Source organism: Panthera tigris, chromosome D3, assembly GCF_018350195.1.
Source record: "Panthera tigris isolate Pti1 chromosome D3, P.tigris_Pti1_mat1.1, whole genome shotgun sequence".
NCBI lineage: Eukaryota > Metazoa > Chordata > Mammalia > Carnivora > Felidae > Panthera > Panthera tigris.
The window spans coordinates 10,566,378-10,591,037 of NC_056671.1; the positions used below are offsets into that span (position 1 = coordinate 10,566,378).

Here is a 24,660-nt window from a genome sequence, read left to right on the forward strand (position 1 = left end):
CCTGGGCAAAGCGACATTTATTCGTAGGATAGGACTTGAGATGGTTTTTAACTTTGAAAAATCCCTCCAGCCAGGAATGGCCGGGCTCCCCCTCCTCGTGGCCCCCCGGCCTGCTCTCCGAGAAGTGAGGAGCGCGGCGACACGGGTCGGGAGTGGGGCGCCCGGGGGGAGACTCACTTCCTGCCCTTGCCCTTGCCCTTGCCCTTGCCCTTCTCCTTGCCCCTGCCCTTCTTGCCCCTCCCTTTGCTCTTGCTTCGCTTTTTCCTGGACCTGAGCACGGAACGGACCAGGTAGCCCTTCCACACGGCCTGGATGAGCGTGGCGGCCCGCACCATGCGCAGCATCTCCTGCTCGGCCTCCATTTTCTTCTTGGCATTGACCTCCCGCTCGGCCCGGATCTGGGCGAACTCCTCCACGAGCACCTTGTACCTCTGCCTCAGCTCCTCCAGCTGGAGCTTCTCCTCCTTGTGGATGATGTCGAGCTCCTCGTACTCGTCCTGGGGTGGGGGGGCAGGGGGTGGGGGTCACCGAGCACGGGGCGCCGCCTGCCACCCTCCCCTGCGTGCACCCCCGGCCTTCCCGAAGGGGCTTCTGCCCCGGCAGTGGCGCCTACGGTCCCAGAGCTGTGGGGAGGCGGGCCTGAGGGCACCCCGTTTTCTAGGTCTCTGTTTGCTAAGCGCTTCCTCCAGGCCGCGTCCTGTGCCGGGTGCTAGCATTTGTGACCGTGGTGCCTCACTGTATCCCTTTCATGGCCCCAGCGCAGGGATGACTCGATCACATGCAGAGTCAGGCTCAGAAAGGTCAAGCCCCTTGCTTCAGGTCACACAGCGGGTAAGGGACACTGGAGTAGAAGCTCCAAATGATAACAGGGACCAGCTTCACTGCGCTGTCCCGGCAGGCGGCACATCTCAGGAGAAACCTGGGCGCGACTGAGGGAAGCAGGGGAGGCAAGCCCGCGCCTGAGTCTGCCCAGGAGGAGCCCTGGCTCATGAGGCTGCTGGCAGGAGCCACGTGCGGAAGGGACAGAGAGTATGGGATGTGGACACTAGATGGAGCCAAGATCGTTGGGCCCGGTGACAAGCGCTTAGTGGCTTCCGGCTTCCGGCTCCTTCCTCTCCCACCTCTCCCCACGCTGTGCGAGGCCAGACAAACCCTTGGGCCTAAGGTAGGGGGGCAGGGAAGCCTGTCTGGGGAGGCCCAGAGCTTGGCACAGACCATGGACCTTTCCTAGAGGACCACGGGAAACGCACTCGAGAGACTACAGCACAAATACCTGCTTCTCGCCCATCTCCATATCGTATTTCTGGATCCAGTTCTCAATTTCCGTCTCCACTTTGTATTTCTTCTAAAAAAAAGTCAACAAGTCATTGTTTGATGGATTCATAGGAACAACAAACCGTGCCGAGCTCACTCTGCAGCAAGCTTTAACGTGCCTCGCCCACAAGGTAGCTTCTCCATTTCACAGATGAGGAAACTGGAGATCAGACGTGCTAACTCACTTGCCCGAGATCACAGAGCGAATGAGAGGTAGAGCCTGAATTTGAAGCCACAGGTGTCTGACTCCAGAACACTCTAGGCAGAGGGAGCCGCCAGTGCAAAGGCCCTGAGGTAGGAACAGGCTTGCGGTGTTGAAGAGCAGAAATTGAGCCAGCGTGGCCGGAAATGGAGTGGCTGAGGAGGAGTGGGGTCCCAGGGAGGTCAGAGTGAGAAGCTGCATCACCGAAGGGAATGTCAGCAGTGGAAGCAATTCGGATCCTAGCGTCAAGGAGACGGAAAGCCATTGGGTGGATTTTGATGCAGGAGAGGGACATAATCTGTTTTTTAAAGATCAGCTCCCCTACCTACAACGGAATGTTATTCAGCCATAAAAAGGAACGAAGTATTGACAAATGCTACGTGGATGAACCTTGAAAACGTGAGCTAAGGGAAAGAAGCCAGACACAAAAGGCCACATATTCTATGATTGCATTTATATGAAGTGTCTAGAACAGGCAAATCCATAGAAGCAGAAAGCAGATTAGTGGTTGCCAGGGGCTGGAGGGAAGGGGGAATGGGGAGTGACTGCTTAACGGGTACGGGGTTTTATTTGGGGGGATTGAAACGTTCTGGAACGAGATCGGGGGGTGGCTGCACAACACTGTGAATGTACTAAATGCCACCGAACTGTTCACTTTAAAATGGTTAAGTTTAGGGGCGCCTGGGTGGCTCGGTCGGTTGGGCGTCCGACTTCAGCTCAGGTCATGATCTCGCGGTCCGTGAGTTCAAGCCCCGCGTCGGGCTCTGTGCTGACAGCTCAGAGCCTGGAGCCTGCTTCTGATTCTGTGTCTCCCTCTCTCTGCCCCTCCCCCGTTCATGCTCTGTCTCTCGCTGTCTCAAAAATAAATAAACGTTAAAAAAAGAAATGGTTAAGTTTAGGGGCGCCTGGGTGGCTCAGTCAGTTAAGGGTCCGACTTTGGCTCAGGTCACGATCTCACGGTTCGTGGGTTCGATCCCCGCGTCGGGCTCTGTGCTGACCGCTCAGAGCCTGGAGCCTGCTTTGGATTCTGTCTCCCCCCCCCTCTCTCTCTCTCTCTCTCTCTGCCCCTCCCAGGCTCACGCTCTGTCTCTCTGTCTCTCTCAAAAATAAACATTAAAAATTTCTTTTGGTGGTTAAGTTTATGTTATGTGAATTTCAGTGAAGAACAAATAAACCAACTCCCTAATCCTACAGGGCAAGAGCTCTTGACTTGGGCACCATGGACGGGCTGGCTGCAGAGGGCCTGTGCCCCCCCAGAACCGCCCCCCGGACGTGCAGGTGTATCTGTGCCTTCCTACGGAGCAGAGGCCCACGGCTTCCATCAGATGCTCAGGAGTCATGACACTAAGACGAAAACTGGGAACAAGTATTAGAGAATTCCTTTATGAGGAAAGAGATCCGGAAGCAAGCTGGGTGTGTGCAGGCCCAGGGCCCAGAGGAGATGCTGGAGAAGGCAAGAGAAGTGATGTGTCCTGAGCACTTAATGCACTCACTTTCCCCTACCGTCTCATTCGATTCTCCTAATGACCCATTAGACCGATCTGCTCACTTTCGTCTTAAAGATGGCAACACGGGCTGGAGGGAATTACGAAATTCGCCTGAGGTTTAGGAGCTCCTTCAGGTCCTTTGCACGACAAGGTGGGTATTATCATCCCTCTGGGGCTCAGAGTAGTTAAGGCACTCGCCCAGGGTCACACAGCCAGCGTGCAGGAGGATAGGACCAGTGTCTCCGCCCCAGCCCCCAGGCCCATGTGTAGCACAGGGGGTGGGGGGTAGACACTGGCTCATTCCTGCACTTCCCCTGTTCCCAAGCCCTCCTCCTCAGGGGAGCTGTTCCCTGTCCGGCTGGGGGAGGCCTACCCTGCCCCGCCCTCCTGCTAGACCACCCCTCCCCTGCCCCCAGGGCCTCCGTTGTCCCCTCCCTGCTGTCCCCCGTACCTTCCTCAGCGCCTGCTCTGCCTCCCGGTTTTCCACGACCAGGTTGTGGTGTTGTGACCTCAGCAGCAGTATCTCCTGCTGGATCTTGGCCACCCTGGCCTGCGAGGCCCGGAAGTCTGCCTTCTGCTGCTTCTCGGCCTCCTGCTTGGTGCGAAGGAGGTTGTTCTCGGAGAGCCTGAGCACCTGGTGCAGGTGGTTTTTCAGTTCTTGGATCACGAAGTTCTCTTTCTCCACCTGGGCCAGGAAGACGAGAGGCTCCATCATTACCTACGTGATGCCCGATAGTCGCAGGAGAACTGGTACCACACGCTCCCTTGCGGGGGGGAGCCGGCAACCTGCGCTGTTACCTGGCGGAACCCCGCCCCCAGTGCCCAAGGCGGACGGAGACCGCCTGATCACAGCCAAGGCAATTGAGGCTCAAGGGCATCGGCTCATCTGTCTGGGGCTGTACAGCTGAGCCGGGGAGGGGTGGGGGTACTTGAAGCCAGGTCTGTCTGATCCGGACCCCATGTGCTTGGCCACCCCCTCTGTCTCCTGGCTTGAGTGATGGGCACAGGCAAGCTGGGGCGAGGCCTCTGGGCAGGTCTGGACAGTGGCACAGAACAGGAGTATTCCGTTGGCAGAGACACTAGGAGTGTTTCATGAGAGCACGAGACACACGTACTGTGGGGATTGCCCCCCGCTAATGCTTGAGGGACAAAACCGCCCTCAGAAGGTTCTAGAACAGGAATGGGGGTGGAGGATGGGGCCATTCTGTAAATAAGCTCCAAAGGCTGGTCACAAGCCCCGGAGTCTCCCTGTGAGCACAGCAGTGCTGTGACTGGCTCCCGCCAGCAGCCTGGGGGGCTGGGGTCAACTGGCAGGGGGGACCCCTGGGGGTCTGAGCTTCTCTTGACCCCGCGGCAGCCCAAGGGTGTCACCCTCTCATTTCACACTGAGATCCAAGTGACACGATAACACTTGTCAACCCGGAGAAATGGAATTTGAGCCCAGATCCGTCCAACTTGGAAGCCCAAGCCGTCTCCACCACCCGAATGGGACCCACTAAGCTGTTTGGGGCCCCTCTCCCTGTCCCTCGCCGGCGCTCTTCCAACCTGTGCGTGGTCTCCCCTGACCGAGCGCCCCGGGCCGAAAGAGACAAGGCCCCCGTCCTCTTATGGGGTGCCAGACCCGAATCAAATCACCAGATAAATAATCGCATAAACATTCATCAACAAACTCCGCTTTCAAGGACAAATTCAGTGAGAACCTAAGGAGGTTCAGCCTGAGCTAGGGCGTGGGGGAGGCCGGGTGGCAAACAGTTTTGCAGGGCCTCGTGCTCTGTGTATCACAGGGGGCTGGAAATGGCAGTGCCAAGGCTGTGGAGCAGAATACTCCTGGGAAACAGGGCCCCAGGCACGGACGACCCTTCCCAGCAAAGCCAGCCACAGGGTGTGGCTAAGATCCGTGACCGTGGGCTACTTCCAGGTTGCATCCCCAAAGGGCCAGGGTCAAGGCCCTCCTCCCCTTTCTGCCTCCTGTTGGCTGGACCAGCGGTGACATGATGGGGGTCTTCTGGGTCCATGGTTAGAAGCCCTGTGTGTGTGTGTGTGTGGGGGGGGGGCAGGGAAGGGTTGGGGGAGGGGCAGCAGAAAGGCCGGACGGGAGGAGCCTGGAGCCCTGACGAATTTACAAGGCAGAGCTTCTGTGACTGCTCCAGCTTTCCCACTAGAGAGAAACACATTTCCATCTTGACTAAGCCGCTGTCATCTTGGGTCTGTCTTGGGAGCCAAACCTATACTTGGATACCACCTCATGGGGACTCTGTAAGGCTCTACTGAGCAAACGTATGCACAGCATCATACATACGTGTGCATCCCGGATGGTTATTAGGCTGGAATCATGTTATCGTTCCCCCTTCTTCAAAATCCTTCTAGAGCTTCCACCTGTGCCATCTGCCCCTCGCCCTCCGAACAGAGATCACATTCGTCGATGAGGCCTCAAAGGTACCGTGTGGTCTTCTGGCAAACCCTAAAGTACTTACTCCCCAGCCCTTTGTAGAAAGAGCTCGCCTGTTGCTGGCCTGGCCTGTTCCTCCTCCCTCTCTTGCCTGGTTCACTCCCTTTCGTTCTTCAGGCGTTGGCTCTGATGTCTCTGACCCTTTGGGTCTCTTGTCACACTGTCCTATGGCACCCTGCGCTTACCCTCCGTCGTATTTCTCAAAACCGTAACGAAATCAGGTCTTTAAGACCTACCTTCCCCCACACTGCATGAGGCAGGGACAATGGGGACTCATTTATGAGACCCGGCACCTAGTAAGTGCTCCTAACAGTACGCGTGGGGTGAGTGAATGACAGCAGGCGTTTAAGTCACCGAGACAAAAACCCAGCCGCCGAAAGGGTTGGCTTCTCCGTGTGGCCCCTTCCACAGTCTGACCGATACCTCTGCGTCCCTGTTCTTCATGCTCGCCGCCAACTCATTCTCCAGCGCATCAATGATGTCCTGGTTCCTCCTGTTCTGTCTACTGACATCCTGTATGAACTGAGTCTTCTCCCTGGCTTCCATGGGGCTGGTGAGTAGCTTCTCGAACAGGAAGCCCCGCAGTTCCATCAGGCAGTCAATAAAACGCTGGGCTTCTGCGCTTCGGCCCAGCGCGTGCGTCTCCGAGAGCTTTGCCGCCTGCGGGTTATCGAGCAAGAGTCTCAGGACGTCCTTGGTGGACTCTCTGATGTGCTCCATGAGCGGCAGTAGGTTGGATTTCTGCAGCTGCACGGAGAGGAGGCGGTCTCTGAGCCATCCCTCGTCCTCAGACTCTTCCTCCTCCTGCAGCCGCCTCTCCTTATCCTGCAGGTAAGCGACACTGTCCAGGAGGCTGCGACACAGGTCCTCGTGCTCTCTCACCGCCCTCCTGACGTCCCCTCCCAGAATCCCCTCCAGAGCCTCGTCCTTGGAAGCCAAGTGTGAGAGCAGGGTCACCAGCTCCACCTTGTGGATGGTCTCGTCCAGTACGGACATGACCCTCTTGGTCTCGATGGTGGTGAGTTTGGACTTCGAGGGGACCAAGGGGTTTAGCGGGGAGGCCGGCTTTTTGGACAGCTCTGCCGTCAGCCTCATTCTGTTGATGTCAGGGCCCTGGTAGAGAGGGGCCACGGCGAGGACATCGAGAGCCATTTTCCGAGCGGTCTCCCTTGCCCCTGTGCGCCCTGGGAGGCGCAGACGTTGGCAGACTACGTAGGTCTCCTGCCGTTAGTGGCTCTGGCGACCCTGCGAAGGAAGGAGTAAGCGGTTAGTGGCGCGGTGCTGCACGAATGTGGCTGCTGTGGCCGCAGCGGCCACAGACCGTCAACGCCGAGAGCTCGTCCCGGGTGCCCCGCAGCTTTTACGCAGAACCTCTCACTGAAGGCGGTTTCTAGCGTTGTGAGGGCATCGGACACGAGGGAAGGAGGACCAAGCGTAGAGGTGGGTCTCAGGCACAGATGTCAGGCAGGGCGCAGCCGGGAGCGCAGACGCCATTCTGTTGAAGCGACTTAACTAGGTAGGATATTAAGTGTCCCCGGAAATGGGTTTGTTCAGCCATTTACATTAATGAGCATTTAATCGCAACAGACATCGTTTCGGGTGACTTAACATGAATGAATAAAAGTCAATGCTATTGAATTTTTTTTTTTTTTAAAGCATCTAAATATAGAAAGCCAGTTACACGGGTGATGGAAAGAGTTGAGAGGCTAACCAGGGAAGGGGAAGCCACCCAGCCACAGTCAATGGCAGGAGGCCACCACAGAAGGAGCTGGTGGTGAGCTTGGAGGACGAGGGTCACCCAGGGGAAGCTGGAACCACACCCACTTCCTGTCCAGGCGGAGCTATAGCCCCCCCAGGAGCTGTGGCCACCGCTGGAAACGCAGCCCAAAGCAGAGAGAAGAGGAAATACTGTGGTTTCTTCTTCCTCCCACCCTCCAATCCGACACCAGCGCCTCCCATCGGCCAAACCCAGAGGGAAGCCCGAGGACAAGACGAGTGGGCACAGCAGCCTGCAGGTGTCAGCAGCCCAGAGACAGCAGCACAGGGACAGAGGGAACAATGCGGCTGCGAGCAAATGGGACTGGGACCAGCACAGCACATCTGCGCTGGTTTTTAAGTATGGATTTTAAAAGTCGGGGGGGGGGGGGCGCGAACAGTGACTTTGAAACACGGTCTTTCGAACCTGCTTCGCTACGTGCGATGTTGTATCTCGGACTGGATCCTGGAATGGGAAACGGACATTAGTAGGAAAATGTAAAATCAAACCAAGCCGATGGTGTCGTTAACAGCATTGTACCAACGTTAGTTTCTTGGTGTTGACGGACAGACCCATCACGGTTATTGAAGATATTAACGTTGGGAGAGCTGAGTACAGGGCATTTGGGAATCCTGAACTATCTTTGCAACTTTTCCGTAAATCTACGGTCATTACAAAATAAACAGTTGAAAAGACTCTCTGAGAAATTTGTGGCAGCGATCAGACACCGATCATGGATGTTGTCTACCTGGCACAATGGCTGAGTACTAGCTTCGCAATAGCCCCACTTGGGTTTAGACCCTTGCTGGGGGGACCCTGGGCTACTTGTCCAATCCTCCTAAGCCGGGGCTTCCTCAGCCATAAAACTGAGATCTTAAGATCCGGTGAGAAGTTGCTGGCACAGGGCCTGTACGTGGTAAGTGCTCAATAAATAATAACTAGCATTATTAACCCAGGGAACCCCGATCCCAGGTCCAGGACTGTGGTGATTTCCTGGTCTGAGTGTCTGGGCTTGGCCGGAGATCCAGATGTACCATCGGACTTGCCTCCTGCCTCCTGCCCAGGATTGGCTGGGCCTCCCAACATACCATGTCTAAGAGGGACCTCACCGCGTCCCCAGCCCTTACCCTGCTCCTTCCTTATCCTTTGTCCTGGCGATTGGCAATTCTGCCATCCGACTTGCTCGAGCTGGAAACCTGAGTGCCACCCCACACTCTCCCCCCCCCCCCCATCCCAGTCTCTTCGTTCTTTCTCTGACAGCGCCCCCTCCTTTCCTTTCCTTCCGGGCAGCCTTTGTGCCACCGAGTGAGGGCCTTATCATCTCTCACTCGGATGATGAAAGAGCTTCTTAACTGGTCTGCTTACGTCTCCTCCTGCTCCCTGCAGTAAGGGTCATCTATCTGGGTATTTATTGAGCTCCTGGGGATATAAAAGAGATACAAGGAATGGTTCCTGTCCTGCCAGAGTTTATAACCTAGTTTGGAATATGAAACACGCACGCGTGAAAGTTCAACAACTCTAGGAGGAAGGGCATAAAGCTGTAATCACAGAATAGGTTGAGATCATGCCCAGCTTTCAACATAGAGTGGGGACTTTGGAGTTTATCTTGTAGGAGATTGGGATCCATTTTGATTTTAGGAAACAGGTAACAGGATCAACTCAGATTTTCAAGAAAGATTGGTCGTAATGGATGATTTGTAGGGAAAGGGTTGTGGCAAGTAGAGAGCTTGGGGTATTATAAACCTTCCACCTCAGGGCCCTTGCACATGCTCTTTTCGTCTTCTTGAAACATTCTTCTCCCTCCTCATTACTAATTATTTGCACTCAGATCTCAGTTCACATTGTCACTTCTTCAGGGAAGACTTGCCTGGGCTTCCAGGCTGGGTCAAATTCTTGTAGTTGATTCTTATAAGGCCAGCCTCTTTGTGGCAGCCACCATCCCCATCCCAACCTCCTTCCTTCTTGCTTGCCTGTAATATAGTGGCTGGAAATATTCAATCCTCAACTTCTCAACCTCCTTTACAGTTCTGAGTGGCTATAGACACTGTTAAAGCCAATGAGATAGAGAAGTTTTCTAGGGGCTTCTAGGAAACCTTTTACCTTCCCCATACAAAAGAAAGACATTGTTGGCTTCACCTCCGTTCCTTGAACTTGGGCTTTAATGCTGGAGCAGTGGCAGCCACTTTGTGAATGAGAAGGAAACTGCAGGAATGCTATTCCTGATGTCATTCAGCCACTGGACCTTCCAAGGGTCCATCATCTCTTACCCAGATGACTGTGAGAACCTCTTCACTGGTAACCCTGCTTCCGCCCACGTCCTCCACAGTCTCATCACAGCAGCCAGAGGGAGCCTTTTAAAACGTCAGATTCTTTTACTCCTCTGTTCAAAATCCAGCTCACGAGGACCGGTTATTAAAATTTCAGGGTATTTGTGAGGTTCCTGTTAAGCCATTGGTAACTTGACTTTTTTTTTTTTAAGTTTGTTTCATTTATTTTGAGAGAAAGAGAGAGAGAGAGGTAGAGAGAGGGAATCTCAAGCAGACTCCGCACTGTCTGTGCAGTGCCCGATGTGGGGCTCGAACTCAGGAACCGTGAGATCGGTGACCTGAGCCGAAACCAAGAGTCAGGTGCTCAACCAACTGAGCCACCCAGGTGCCCCAAGCCATCAGTAGTTTGAAATCAGCCATGGTGGGAGTATTTACACACGGAAATTGGCGAATACTACAGATCAGTGCCCCCTCCCACCAAACTGGTTGTTGGACATTTACCAGAACCCCCTGCTGCCAACAGCTCCCCATCTCACTCGGGATAAAAGCCAAAGTCCTTACAACGACCTAGAAGGCCCTACGTAATCTGGCTGCTGCGACCACTTGCTCTTCTGCACTCAGACCGACCCTTTTGCTGTTCCCTGAACGTGTCAAATGTGCTCCAGCCTCTGACAGGGCCTTTGCACTTGCTGTCTGTGCACCACGACCCTTGCCCCCCGCCAAGCCCCAGGGCTGGAGCATTCATCTAAATATCTGCAAAGCTCGTTCCCGCACTTCCTCCTCTGCTCAAATCCTGGTGTAGTAGTGAGTGCTCTCCGGATTTCCTTCATAAAACGTAAACCCTCTCCTCCTCCTTGCCCTCCCTGCCCTCCCTTTCCCCCTATCCTGTTTGCTTTTCTCCCAGCTAGGTTCTCACCGTCTGACATCCGTATATGGGCCTGTTTGTTTATTGTCTGTCTTTCCCCCTCCCCTAAAAGGTGAGCTCCAATGAAGGCAGGGGCTTTATCTATTTTGATCACGGCTATATACCCGGCACTGAAAAAAACATCTCAACATCGTTTTGGGGTGGGCCTGCCACCTCCAGGTTCCCTGTGCCCTTCTCCTTGTCATATGCTGTGGATGCAAGAAATGTTTTGTTTTTTTTTTTACAATATATTTTTTTATTTTTTTAATATATGAAATTTACTGTCAAATTGGTTTCCATACAACACCCAGTGCTCATCCCAAAAGCAAGAAATGTTTTGAAGACGGAGTCATCAAGGGGTGCCTGGGTGGCTCAGTCGGTTAAGCGTCCGACTTCGGCTCAGGTCATGATGTCTCGGTCCGTGAGTTCAAGCCCCGCGTGGGGCTCTGTGCTGACAGCTCAGAGCCTGGAGCATGTTTCAGATTCCATGTCTCCCTCTCTCTTCTGACCCCCCCCCCATTCATGCTCTGTCTCTCTCTGTCTCAAAAATAAATAAACTTTAAAAAAAAAAAAGAAGGAGTCATCAGGACTTGATGAGTGAGACCGTTTTGCGTTTGGGGGACTGGGAGAGAAAGATTGGGCCCTTTTGAGGGACTAGACAAATTGGGGGGAAGGAGGTGTGTAAGGGAGGACAAAGAACTCGTTTTTTTTTTAAATATACTTTTAAGATTTATTCATTTTTCAGAGACAGAGTGAGCGGGGGAGGGGCAGAGCGAGAGGGAGACACAGAATCCGAAACAGGCTCCAGGCTCTGAGCTGTCAGCACAGAGCCCGACGTGGGGCCCAAACTCACAGACGGTGAGATCATGACCTGAGCTGAAGTCGGTCGCCCAACGGACTGAGCCACCCAGGCGCCCCTCGGTTTTGTTTTTTTGTGTGTGTTTTTTTATTTTTTATTTTTTAACGTTTATTTATTTTTGAGACAGAGAGAGAGACAGAGCATGAACGGGGGAGGGGCAGAGAGAGAGGGAGACACAGAATCGGAAGCAGGCTCCAGGCTCCGAGCCATCAGCCCAGAGCCCGACGCGGGGCTCGAACTCACGGACCGCGAGATCGTGACCTGAGCTGAAGTCGGATGCTCAACCGACGGAGCCACCCAGGCGCCCCTTTTTGTGTGTTTTTTTAAAGTCTATTTATTTTTGAGAGCAAGAGAGAGAGTGCTTAGCCACGGTCGGTGTCTGTTGCTTACAATCAAAGAAGCCTAGCTGAGCGTGCTCTAGGCATCTGACAACACACATCCGGGGGGTCCTGGGAGGCCTTGGGGACAGAGACATAAATGCAGAGGGAGGAGTCGCGGACGCTTGAAGCCCCGAGAGATATTCAGTTCCCCGAACCGGAGGACACGAACAGAAGAGCGGGAATCCGAGGAACATCTCGAGTGACCACGAGCAAGGAAGAAAGGCAGCCAGATGAGATGCTAAGGACCCTTGCTTCCTCGGCCAGGCATAATGGGTCCCAAAGTCAGAAGGCTCTGGGAGTGGAGGCGAGGAGGGCCCTACCTGGCATTTCTTTGTTTCTCCGCCCCACTTTCTGCTCCCCCCGTCAATCTCGTCAATCTCGTGAATCCCCTTAAGGCTTCCCCCCCCTCTCTGCCCCCCGCCGAAGATCATGTTTCAGGGACAGCCAGGGAGCTTCCTCGGCCCCTCTGAAGATCTTTGCTCCGTGGCCACGGGATGAACGTGAACAAAGTGCTTCACGAAGCTCTCCCATTGTCCCCCAAAGCTCTCAGGCGTAAATCAGAAAACGCCTGAACTCTTCAGAGATTGCAGCTGGAAATGCAACGTTCTATGAAATGTTTCCAATTTGCTTTCAGCCAAATTGCCTCTTTTGCTTTAAAGGGCAAACTTGTTTTCTTTGATTATGATGACGCCCATCAGTGTTTGACAGCTCATTTGGGTGAACACAGAGAAGCCAGCGGAACGACGATTCGGGGGGGAAATGCATCTCGCTCTGATGACAAAAGTCACTGGAGAATCTCTTTCCCTTGAATCCTAATATGATCATTTCATGTCCTTTTTAATGCCACCAACCTTAATATTTAAATCATTTCCAACTTAAGCCTCTCCTTTTAAAATTCCTGCCCTGAGAGTGAAGCAAGGTTGTTAATGGATGGGGAACTTTAATTGGGTCTTCCCTTTATTTGTCATTAATTCTGCTGATGAACTTTATAAATGGAAATATATCTTTATCATGCAAATTATACCTCGTCTTCATTCAAATGGGCTTGTTGGATATTTTATTACTTTTCACTCTCAGAACATTTTGAGAAAAGAAAAAAAAGGGTTTGAGCGAAATTACATTTTCTTCCCCTTGGGGAGAAAAAGAGGAAGAAAACCCGACCCTTGCAACTACCCCGCACATCTCACAATGGTACATGGAGGCAGAGGGGGTTAAACAAAACTGGAGTGTGGTCGGGGGGGGGGGGGGCGGGAATCTCATTGCAAAGAACGACATTTTGATATTAGCTAACTCTTGGCAACTGATTCCATACCCAACACTGTTCTTTTTTTTTTTTTTTTTTTTAAACGTTTTTTATTTATTTTTGGGACAGAGAGAGACAGAGCATGAACGGGGGAGGGGCACAGAGAGAGGGAGACACAGAATCGGAAACAGGCTCCAGGCTCCCAGCCGTCAGCCCAGAGCCAGACGCGGGGCTCGAACCCACGGACCGCGAGATCGTGACCTGGCTGAAGTCGGTCGCTTAACCGACTGCGCCACCCAGGCGCCCCAACCCAACACTGTTCTAAATGCCTTGGGTGTGGGGCGCCTGGGTGACTTGGTCGGTTGAGCGTCCGACTTCGGCTCAGGTCATGATCTCACGGTCTGTGAGTTCGAGCCCTGCGTCGGGCTCTGTGCTGACAGCTCAGAGCCTGGAGCCTGTTTCGGATTCTGTGTCTCCCTCTCTCTCTGCCCCTCCCCTGTTCATGCTCTGTCTCTCTCTGTCTCAAAAATAAATAAATGTTAAAAAAAAAATTTTAAATGCCTTGGGTGTATTAACTCCCTCATTCCTTACAACAACCTTACGAGGTAGGTGTTTTCATTAGTTCTACTCACAGACAGGGAAAGGGAGGCAGAGAGGAAGGTGAGATGTCTCCATGAATTTATAGCTACTAAGCGGCCACGCTGGGGTCTCAGCCCAGGCAACCTTTCTGGAGAGCCTGCCCCCCGCCGTAACTCCAACTGTCCGGTCTTACCATTTTCAGATCGGCTTTTCTAGTGGCCCAAGCACAGTGATACTTTGCCGGCCCAGTTTCAGTGGATCCCGTCAAGCAGAGACCCAGTGGACAGACGGGTCCCAGATCCGGTTCCCACAGCATTCAATCGACTTAGCGGCTACAATATGAATGCTCATACTTGTCGTTATAGGTATATGTACACGTCCCACCAGCAGTGTTCTTGCTGGTGTCGCATTCCCGTGGGCACACCTGGGATTAGACACAGTTTGCGACAACAGAGCTGTCGCCCCATCGCGCTCTCCCCGCTCGAGAGAGAGCGCATCAGGATGCAAATGAGTGAGTGGCTGAATTATTTTAGGGTGAGCTTTGAATCATCTCTCATTGACTTTTATGTTTTCGAGTCAATCATTCACCTACTTTGGAGCTTATTATAAACTAATTACCTAGACACCCGTCGTAACTGATCACGACACAGGACTGTCGAGCAGCATGAGGCCGTTGTGTGGGAAGCAGAACGTGGGGTCTGGGTCAGGAGAGCAGCCTTCGTGAGGGTTAGTTCTGATTCAGGGTTGTCCAAATCTCTCTCACTAACATGCCACCTTTGTGATTTCTGCCAAGTCTATAGACCAGAGCGTACTATTACCAACTCAACTTTTTTTTTTTTTCCTGAAGTGTAAGTATACTTTCATTCTTAAGTACTTTCATGAAAAAGGAAGCTTTCTAACTAGAAAATCTGTATCACTGTCCTCACAGAGAACACAAGAATGTCTACATCCTGATATCAATTCACTCTAGCTGGATGCTATTGCTCGGGGACGATGAGCATGAGCCCAGATCTCTGTTGTTAAAAAGCGAGATTAGCAACTGGCAGGGAGATGTTACAGACATACGAAAAAAAAGAGAGAAGAGATAAATTACAAATGTCAGGAAGGAAAGAGAGGCCATCACTACTGATCCCATGGATGTTAAAATGATAATAAAGGAATGTAATGAACTCCTCTATGGCCATAAATTTGATAACCTAGATGAAATGGACCAATTCCTTGAAGATACAATCACAAAAACTCTCACGAGGAGAGATAGATAATCTCAATGGGCCTTTATATATTAAAGAAATTGATCAATAATTAATAACTTTCCCAAACAGAAAACTCCTAGATGATTTCACCGGTGAATTCTACCAACTATTTGAGGAAGAAATTATACCAGTTCTTTAACATTTCTTCCAGAAAACAGAAGCAGAAAGAATATTTCCTAACAGGTTCTATGAGGCTAGCCTTATTGTAATGCCAAAACAGACAAATACCCTATAATAAAAGAAAGCTACAGACCAATATCTCTCAGAAACATAGATGCAACAATCCTTGACAAAATATTCACAAATTGAAGTATATATATTCACAAATATATATAATATATAATATATATTCACAAATTGAAGTATAAAAAGATAATATATATAATATATAATATAATATATATTCACAAATTGAAGTATAAAAAGAATTATATCCCACAACCAAGTGGGCTTTCTCCTGTGCCTGCAAGGTCCATTCAACATTCAAAACTCAATTCACGTAATCCATCACATCAACAAAAAGGAAAACCATGTCAATAGATGCAAAAAAGCATTTGACAAAACCCCACACGATTCAACGATGACACTAAACTTCTCAGCAAATGAGGAATATCATGGAATTACCGCAACTGGATGTAGAACATCTACAAAAGCCCTACAGCTGGCACCATACTCGATTGCGAGGAACTAGAAGTTTTTTTCCCTAAGGTTAGGAACAAGGCGAGAATATCCCCCCTTACACTCCCTGTTTAACATCATATTGGAAGTCCCGGCTAATGCAATAAGACAAGAAAAGGAATTAAGTGTATACAGATTGGGAAGGAAGAAATAAAGCCATCTTTGTCTGCAAATAACACGATTACGTATGTAGAAAATCCCAAAGAATCTCTATACACGCTCCTGGAATCGCACAATTATGGCCAAGTTGCCGGATGTAAGGCTAACATACAAAAGACTTATTAACACCAAACTCAGATTTTCTCATTGATGTAATTGGAAAGGATCTTCAGCATAGGCTTCTCACCATGAGAATCAATGTAAGTGGTGTTAGTGCCACGTGTATACATCTCTTCCAAAAAGTATCGTTGAACCAACAAAATGAACTGAACGCACCCTCTCTTATAGTACCAGCCTACTGTTTAAAATTCCTAGTACGTGCATTCCTAGACAACTAAATATTTCCTCAGTGATTCGTAGCTTCGACTGAGATTTTTTTTGTTTTTTTTTTTGCTTTCCTGGCTCCATTCCTGCTACTTCCCATGACTAGACAAAAAAGGCTGCTTGTGGTTTAGATGGGAGAGAGCTAAGGAGGAATGGTTTGGGGTGGGAAATATGGTTGGAGGTGGAGATGACAAAGGGAAGTTTTCACAAGAGATGCTATTTGTTTTTACTTCCTACCCTAGAGGAGAATTTGCAGTTCCCGCCCAATTTCAGATCGAATAAAACCATGTTGTGGATTTCACGATTTGCGTAGTTGATTTCAAGTACTTAAAAAAAAATTTTTTTTTAATGTTTATTTTTGAGTGAGAGTGAGAGTGAGCCGCGGAGGGGCAGAGAGAGAGGGAGACACAGAATCTGAAGCGGGTTCCAGGCTCTGAGCTGTTAGGAGAGCCTGATGTGGGTGTTGAACTCACGGACGACGAGTTCGTGACCTGAGCTAACGTTAGAAGCTTAACCAACTGAGCCATCCAGGCGCCCCTGGTTTCATGTACTTTTGACAGCTCTGTCCCGTTTCTGAGCTTTACAATTGCCACCCACCCCAGGCCCTTAGGACCTAACACTCCCTGCTTCATTCTTAACCTGAGCTCCTTCTTGGGATTCAAAGAAATCTTTGATGGCTAAGGGATTCCTGGCCACTTAGTTCTGATTTTACCACCTAATTGCTGGGGTAATAGGCAGAGGTTTTGCCTTTGAAACAGCAGGAATTTCCCTTTTAGTCTCAGGAGATCCCACTGGTCTGGCAACCATGCAAATAGCTTTCTTCAGAACTCTGTATGCTTTATCTGAGCCTTCTAAGTCTAGAGCGGAGAGAGTGAGCGGCTGGAAAGGGGTAGAGAATCCATGACGGAGACTGCTGTCCCAAGCCAAGATCATGTAGTGGACACTCAACAAATCACTGTGGAATAAGTGAAGAGACGGCAAATCCAGCCCATTTCCTCACAAGGAGATGTTGGCATCATATGATAATGTTACTTCACGAAATACGTTATGTCCTGAATTAGAACCAGAAGATAGCGTCATATTTTAAGAATGAAAACTGTGGGCCAGCGTTTGGCCTATTTGTTTCCCATCCCTGTACTGGGGGCTTGGAATTTTAAAATAAAAAGATTTAAATCCAATTTGTTTTTTTCTTTTTTGTAGTTTTTTTTTTTTTTTTTCTATCACCACTTTTGAAATATTACCCAATCCTCTCATGTCCTTTCGGAGAACCTGTGTTTTGGGGGTTATATCTGGTTTGCAAAAGATTCCCAGGCTGGAGCTTTTAGCAGCGAACGCTGGAGGTATTAACGGATAACAGACGGAATCTCATCTGCCGTGATGACTTCATGGCTGTGGGCTCCAACGTTACCCTGTGCTTTGGAGACAGAGGGCACTGAGTGGTGACGGAGGCTGGGAGGCAATGTGCTCCTGGGGACAGATTTCTAAACTGTTGGTTTTAATGAACGCTCTCTACTGGACATTGGCCATAGCTACAGCCCTGGGCAAGTTCACTTGACCTTCTGGGCCCTTATCTCCTCATTGGTGAAGGAGAAAAGAAAAACATGAGCCTACCACACACAGTGATTAAGTTTGTGGGTTCTAGATCCTTGCTGTGTGGCTTTGGGCAAGTCGATCAAACCCTCTAAGCTTTGGCTTCCTCATCTGTAAAATGGGGATAGTAAGGGAACCCATACTCAATAGAACTGTCATGAGTACGACATGAAATCCTGGCTCAATAATGTTCAGCTTGGGCGCCCGGGGGGCTCGATCGGTGAAGTGTCCGACTTCGGCTCAGGTCATGATCTCACGATTCATGGGTTCAAGCCCTGTGTCGGGCTCTGGGCTGACAGCTCGGAGACTGGAGCCTGCTTTGGATTCTGTGTCTCCCTCTCTCTCTCTCTCTCTCGCTGCCCCATCCCTGCTTGTGCGTGCTCTCTCTCTGTGTTTCTCAAAAATAAATAGACGTTAAAAAAATAATGTCTAGCTTTTATTACTTCTATTATGATTTCAAAAATAATATAACTTAGTATTTTTTAATGTTTATTTATTTTTTTGAGAAAGGGAGAGAAGGCGAGCAGGGGAAGGGCAGAGAGAGAGGGAGACACAGAATCGGAAGCAGGCTCCAGGCTCTGAGCTGTCAGCATAAAGTCTGACATGTGGCTTGAACTCACAAACTGTGAGATCACGACCTGAACCGAAGTCACATGCTTAACCAACTGAGCCACCCAGGCGCCCCTATGGTTTAGTATTAATATTTGAATACTTCTTAAAATAGAAGAGGTATTTTTCCTCAGTATGCAGAAGGGTTTATAAAGTGCCAAAATGGAACGACTTTTGACTCTTTTTTACTGTTTTAAAAAATTGTTTTAATGTTTATTTATTTATTTATTTTAAGGAGGGGGGGCACAAGCAGGAGAGGGGCAGAGAAAGAGGGAGAGACAGAATCCCAAGCGGGTGCCACATCGCCAGCACAGAGCCCGATGTGGGGCTTGAACTCTTGGAATGTGAGATCAGGACCCATGATGAAACCAAGAGTTGGCTGCTTAACGGACTGAATCACCCAGGCACCCCTACTGTTTGTTTTTAATTCGACTGATTTCTACATTATTTTCATTTTGCTGTTGGTGATGAAGGAGGACTGGAGTCCCGTTTCCTGTCTCCTCCTCCTTACAAATTAATTCATCATGATTTTTAATTCCTCCTTTGGTTAAATGTCATTTTAGACGTGTTTATTTCTGGTTATATTCAACTGTGGGTAGTATCACTGTGGCTGTTTGAGACAAAAGGAAGAATTTCCTAGTGGTGCATTTAGATTCTTCTAAAATAAACTTCCTCCACCTAAGAAAATATTTAAATCCTAATCTTATCAAATGCGAAACACTGGTTTTTCCTCACTGCTTGATTACGTTCAAGAAGTGTCTTTTTTAAACCAAGGATTACGACCCTTCGGTGAGTAGTGAAATCAATTCGTCAGTTGGGACTGGCGTTAAAAATAAATGAAATAGAATGGGAACTATTAGAGTGCGTGGCGTGTAGTTAAGTATTCATGTGTTATTAACACGTGTGTGCTGAGCAGAGAAGGAAAATGTATTTCTTTGGTTTGTGGTTAAAGGGAAAAAAAATCTGTGTTCGAAAGCCACCCCCCCACCCCCTCGCTAAAGGCATTTGATTGGTTGTAGAATATAACGTGCTGCTATTATTTGAAAGCTAAGGTCAAAGAGATACTTTCCCCTGATTTCAAATCATCTTGATTTGCAATCACGTTTCCTTTCAGTTCCACTAACCAGGGCCTGAAGGGAGAAGTAGGGTTATGTGCACACGTACCTGTTCGCATGCAATACCATTTGCCTTGTATGGAAATATCAGTCTGGGACAAGGTTTCTTTCTTTCTTTCTTTCCTTCTTTCTTTCTTTCTTTCTTTCTTTCTTTCTTTCTTTCTTTCTTTCTTTCTTTCTCTTTCTTTCTTTCTTTTTCTTTCTTTCTTTTTCTTTCTTTCTTTTTCTTTCTTTTCTTTCTTTTTTTCCTTTCTTTCCTTCTTCCTTCCTCCCTCTTTCTTTCTTTTTTCCTTTCTTTCTTTCTATGTTTATCTTTGAGAGAGAGAGAGAGAGAGACAGACAGACAGACAGAGCGTGAGTGGGGGAGGTGCAGTGAGAGGGAGACAGAGAATCCAAGCCGGCTCCAGGCTCTGAGCTGTCAGCCCAGAACCCCGACGTGGGCCTCCAACCCATGAACTGTGAGATCATGACCGGAGCCAAAGTCCGATGCCTAACGGACGGAGTGACCCAGGCGCCCCCTGTAGCAGCGTCCCTGGCCTCTACCCATTCGATGCAGGTAGCACATTTTTCTCATCACCGATTCTGACCAGTTGGAGACAAAATGTCTCTAGACATTGCCAAATATCCCCACATGGTGAGGGTGGCAGGTCGGGGGATGCCCCTGGTGGAGAATCACTGGCCTAGACCACAGTGGCCTTGCTCTTCTATAAAATTCCTGCCTCCCCCCACCCCCACCGCCAAGTCCAGCGCTCCATCCAGGTTCGAAGGAAGGCCTGTCCCTGGCCAGCTCAGCTCTGTCTGACGAGCTGACATCCGTGCCATCGAAAGCTGCCATCGGTTACGAAATCAAGATCAGGTTCACGAGCTGAGTGTCAGGAGACCCAGCTGCATGAGTCTCCCTGTTGGAGCTCTTGGAATAAGTCTGAGCACGTCCCTTATCTCTCTGGCATCTGGGGATACAGTACTTGTCCAAACCACATCAAAAGGCAACTGGGTGGAGGGGCGCTGATCTACTAGATGAGAAAGCCCTGTTGAGGGTTAAAAGTCCTCTTCAAAGGGGAGTGATAATTATTATATGTTGAAGCATAAATCAGGTGGTGCCTCATTGCTCTGAGTTCTTGTCTCCTAGGGAAAAGGTGTGTGTGTGTGGGGGGGGGGGGGGAGGAATTTAGCACAGAGCAAGGAAGACTCAGCCTTTTCCATTTTTCACTGTAAATGAAGTGAAAACCCAAGGTAAAACCATGGCATTTACATCTGACCACGTGCGCCTAGAATGTTCCGGAGGGATGCCTTGCTCAGGGGTAGGGCAAATGCCCTGGACAGCCTATCCAGCCTGTAGGCAGGGAAACTGATGCTGGGTCTCTGTCGCCCCACTGCTTCCAATCTAAGGCTGTCTGGGGCTTTCTGGGTGGAGGGTGCAGTCTGGGAGAGGGAATGGTGGGGCAGATTCTTGCCTTCTAGCAACAACTTGTGTATGTCCAGACGAGGCATGAACAGTGACTTCAGACCTCACCCCTTCTCAAGTCTGCCTTTCCTGCCATTTTCAGTACTTTTTTGTCGTGTCCCAGCCTGGTCATCTGGCTATCCTTCTATTTTCATTTCCCGTCGACAACCTTACGGGGGGCGGGGGGGGGGGGCCAGGGAATAAGAAAGTCATCCTAACTTGATTGGTTAGAAAATCCAACCGTGGCATCTTCCCTCATTGCTCGAGAGGAGACATGAAAGGCTGGGGGAGGAGTTTTAAGCAGGGAGTGAGCGACGAGACGAGATCTACTGCCTGGATAATTGTGGTGAAAGGGTTGGCAGGGGCAAGGAGACAGAAGGATCAGGTTTGGAAGGCTGTCACGGTGTCTAGGGAAGAGACATAGGTGGCCTCAACCAGAGACAAAGCAGTGGATGGGCCCTAGGAACACCGAGCAGGCGAATCAGTGGATGAGATGAAGGAGTGGCTGTGGGGGCTGGGGGAGAAGGAAGTGGGGGATGGTGTTTAGAGTCCTGGCTCAGGTTGCCTGACGGATTGTTTCCGTGTTTACCCAAAGGGTGAACACTGGCAGAGAAGCAGGCGTTGAGGGGTTGGGGTGTTTACTGATGGCAGAACGTGCTATCCATTTACCAACTGTGGGGCTGTGTGTGCCTGGAGGGGGCGCCTCTTTCTAGGCACGATATATGTGTAGACTAGCAGCCACCTGGGTGGGACATCTGTGAAATGTGGCGGAGTGGTTGATATCTGGAGTAGATTTTGTGTTTTATTGTTATTGTTTTTAATTATTCAATGTAATTAATTAATTTTAATTTAATTTGTTTTGGTGAGAGAGAAAGAGAGAGAGAGAGAGCGAGCACACAAGCAGGGTAGGGGCAGAGAGAAGCAGAGAGAAGGAGAGACAGAGTCCCAAGCAGGCCCTACACCATCAGCGCAGAGCCCGATATGGGGCTTGAACTTACGAACTGTGAGCTCATGACCTGAGCTGAGACCAAGGGTTGGATGCTTAACTGATTGTGGCACCCCAGGCGCCCCTGGAGTAGATTTTAAGAAAGACCCAGAAAGACCCAGAAATGTGAGAGCTGTTACTGCACCGATGGTGACTGAAGCCGTGGCAGGGACAGAGGGCAAGCAGAGCGAGAAGGTTGAAGCTCCTTCACTCTTTTAATGAGATTTGTTCTGATTGGCTTCAATCTCCCCGACCAGCCATCCCTCAAAGCCCTCCTGCCCTCACTCTGTGCTGCAGCCACACTGGTCTCTAAAGTGTTCAGGGGCGCCTGGGTGGCTCAGTCGGTTGAGCGTCCGACTTCGGCTCAGGTCACGATCTCGCGGTTCGTGAGTTCGAGCCCCGCGTCGGGCTCTGGGCTGATGGCTCAGAGCCTGGAGCCTGCTTCCGATTCTGTGTCTCCCTCTCTCTCTGCCCCTCCCCCATTCATGCTCTGTCTCTCTCTGTCTCAAAAATAAATAAACTTAAAAAAAATAATAAAATAAATAAAAAATAAAGTGTTGAAAGCAGCAGGATCTTCACACACGATGTTCCTTTTCCCAGAAACCATTTCCCAACCCCTAGATTAGCTCTTTCTCAACCTTCAAGTCTCAGCTCAATGGCTACCTCTCCCCAGACTGGAACAGAGAGGGCACTGTGATCTGTGGAAACCCTCTGTACCTTTTCTGCATGGTACTTATCATGGGTGTAAATTTTTTTTTTAAACTCTATTGAGGTATAATTTACATCCCCTAAGATTTGCCCATTGTAATTGTACCACTCCATGACTTGTTTGTAAATGTCCAAAGTTATGCCGCATCACCACAAAATTTCTATCACTTCCCCCCAACTTCCCATGAGCTAATTTGCAAACAATTTCTATTCCCACATTTAACTTTTCTGGATATATCATACAAATGAAATCATATAAATGGAATCATACAGTATGAAATCGTTCGTATCTGACTTTGTGCTTAGCTCAGTAATTTTGTTTTCAATTTGAGGGAGAGAGAGTGTGTGAGCGGAAGAGGGGAGCAGAGGGAGAGGAAAAAAGAGAGAGAGAGAGAGAGAGAGGATCTTAAGTAGGTTCCACGCTCAATGCAGAGCTCCACTCGGGACTCAATCCCACGACCCTGGGATCATGACCTGAGCTGAAATCAAGAGTCGGATGCTCAGCTGACTGAGCCCCGCCCCCCCCCCCCCCCAACCAGGCGCCCCAGCGCAGTAGTTTTTTGTGTTTTTTTTTTATAACGTTTATTTATTTTTGGGACAGAGAGAGACAGAGCATGAATGGGGGAGGGGCAGAGAGAGAGGGAGACACAGAATCGGAAGCAGGCTCCAGGCTCTGAGCCGTCAGCCCAGAGCCCGACGCGGGGCTCGAACTCACGGACCGCGAGATCGTGACCTGAGCTGAAGTCGGACGCTTAACCGACTGCGCCCCCCAGGCGCCCCCCCCAGCGCAGTAGTTTTTAAGGAGGGGTGACTCTGGCCTCCAGGAGACATTTGACAATAATTTGGATATATATTTGGTTGTCACAGCTGGGAGAGGGCGCTACGGGCATATACAGTGGGCAGAGGCTGGGGATAAAGCTAAAACATCCTGCCCTGCACAGAATGGCCCTCTACGACAAAGAATCGCCTATCCCGAAGTGTCAGTGGTGCCAATGGACCTGACTTGGTATAGTGGTTTTGAGGTTCAACCATGTTGTAGCATGTATCATTATTTCATTCTGCTATTCTTTCTGTCTGTATGAATTCGATTATTCTAGGTATCTTATATAAGTGGAATCATACATAGTGGTCCTTTTGTGCTTGGCTTATATTCACCTAGCATTAGATCTCCATGGTCCTTGTAGCATTTATCAGAATTTCATCCCTCTTACGGGCTGAATCATATTCCATTGTGCGTGTTTTTTTTTTTTTTTTAATCCATTTATCCATTGATGGGCTACAGTTGCTCTTTGAGGAAAGGATTTGTCGTCCTCCATGCTCCACCGTTCTAGAAATGCACCTGCACAGGTGTACTTTTACATTTATCTGTATATTACTAGATTAATGACTATCTCCCACATTAGACAAGCTCCATGAATGCAGGAATTAGTTTCCGTTGTTGTTGTTGTTGTTGCTGTTTTCTCTACCCCAGCACCCAGTAGTAGGCATTTGGTGAACACTTATGAATATTTGAGATATGGAACAAAACGACTCCCCCTGATCCATTTGAAGCAGGAAGACAAATGGACAAATGTGCTTTCGGAAGAAAAGAAATTGCCACTGTTTGCTGAGCACTTACTACGTTGCTCAGCTCCATGCCAAGCTTTTCATTGCCTCAATTCATTTAATCCTTAACAACTAACCCTTTGAATGAAGTATGCACAACGAAATCACATTTTAAGGACAAGAATGGGAATTAAGTTATGTCGTTAGCACAACAGGAAAACAATGATATAATCAAAAGGGCCTAATCTGAACACACCCAAGTGAGATGATTTGCATGCTCCTCCTGGAATGCATGGCCTTTGGGCGAAATGGTAGGGAACCTGTAAACTACCCTCTCATCCCCATCACCTATGTTTGACTTGAACTTAGTTAACCAGGATGTGACTCCACTTGACTAGTATCATCCACGTATTAAGGATGAGGAAGCGGGGATGTGAAGATGGTGAGCGGGGAGGCAGAGTAGAAGCAAGGACACAGAAGATGCCCAGTACTCCTTGAAGGCAGTGGAGAGGGAGGCCCGGACACAGGCAGGGGCTGGAGAGCAGGGTTCTGGGGCAGGGACAGCATCGCGGTGCGGGCCACTGATTCCTCAGGCACCAAATGATAGCGGACTGGATCCTATTCCCCATCTCCCGCTCATTCCCGGCCCTTCCCCACCGGGGTCACTCACCTGCTCCTAGCGCCCTGGTTTCTCAACGCAGTTACTTAACTCCGTTGTACCTGCGTTGCTAGGTTACCCGCCAATCACTGAAGGAGGGACTCGGCGTCTGACTGACTTTCTTTTTCACCATTCCATTCCTTGTTTCGCTC

At 49.8% G+C, this 24,660-nt stretch overlaps 1 protein-coding gene across 3 annotated transcripts; it reads right to left on the reverse strand.

Moving 5' to 3' along the window:
- Positions 1 to 24,642, reverse strand: IQCD (IQ motif containing D). 3 transcript variants are annotated; one of them, XM_042962490.1, is made up of 5 exons: positions 24,521 to 24,642; positions 5,876 to 6,697; positions 3,455 to 3,688; positions 1,274 to 1,342; positions 1 to 497 (listed from the first exon to the last, which is right to left on the reverse strand). In XM_042962490.1, exons 2-5 carry the CDS (start codon positions 6,602 to 6,604, stop codon positions 174 to 176), a joined length of 1,356 nt encoding a protein of 451 aa, XP_042818424.1. In that variant the 5' UTR covers positions 6,605 to 6,697; positions 24,521 to 24,642; the 3' UTR covers positions 1 to 173. The 3 variants fall into 3 exon arrangements, with proteins under 3 accessions (XP_042818424.1, XP_007079678.2, XP_042818423.1); XM_007079616.3 differs by having other exon boundaries at positions 1,274 to 1,345; XM_042962489.1 differs by lacking the exon at positions 24,521 to 24,642 and adding an exon at positions 19,218 to 19,290 and having other exon boundaries at positions 1,274 to 1,345.
- Positions 24,643 to 24,660: the final 18 nt, after the last annotated feature.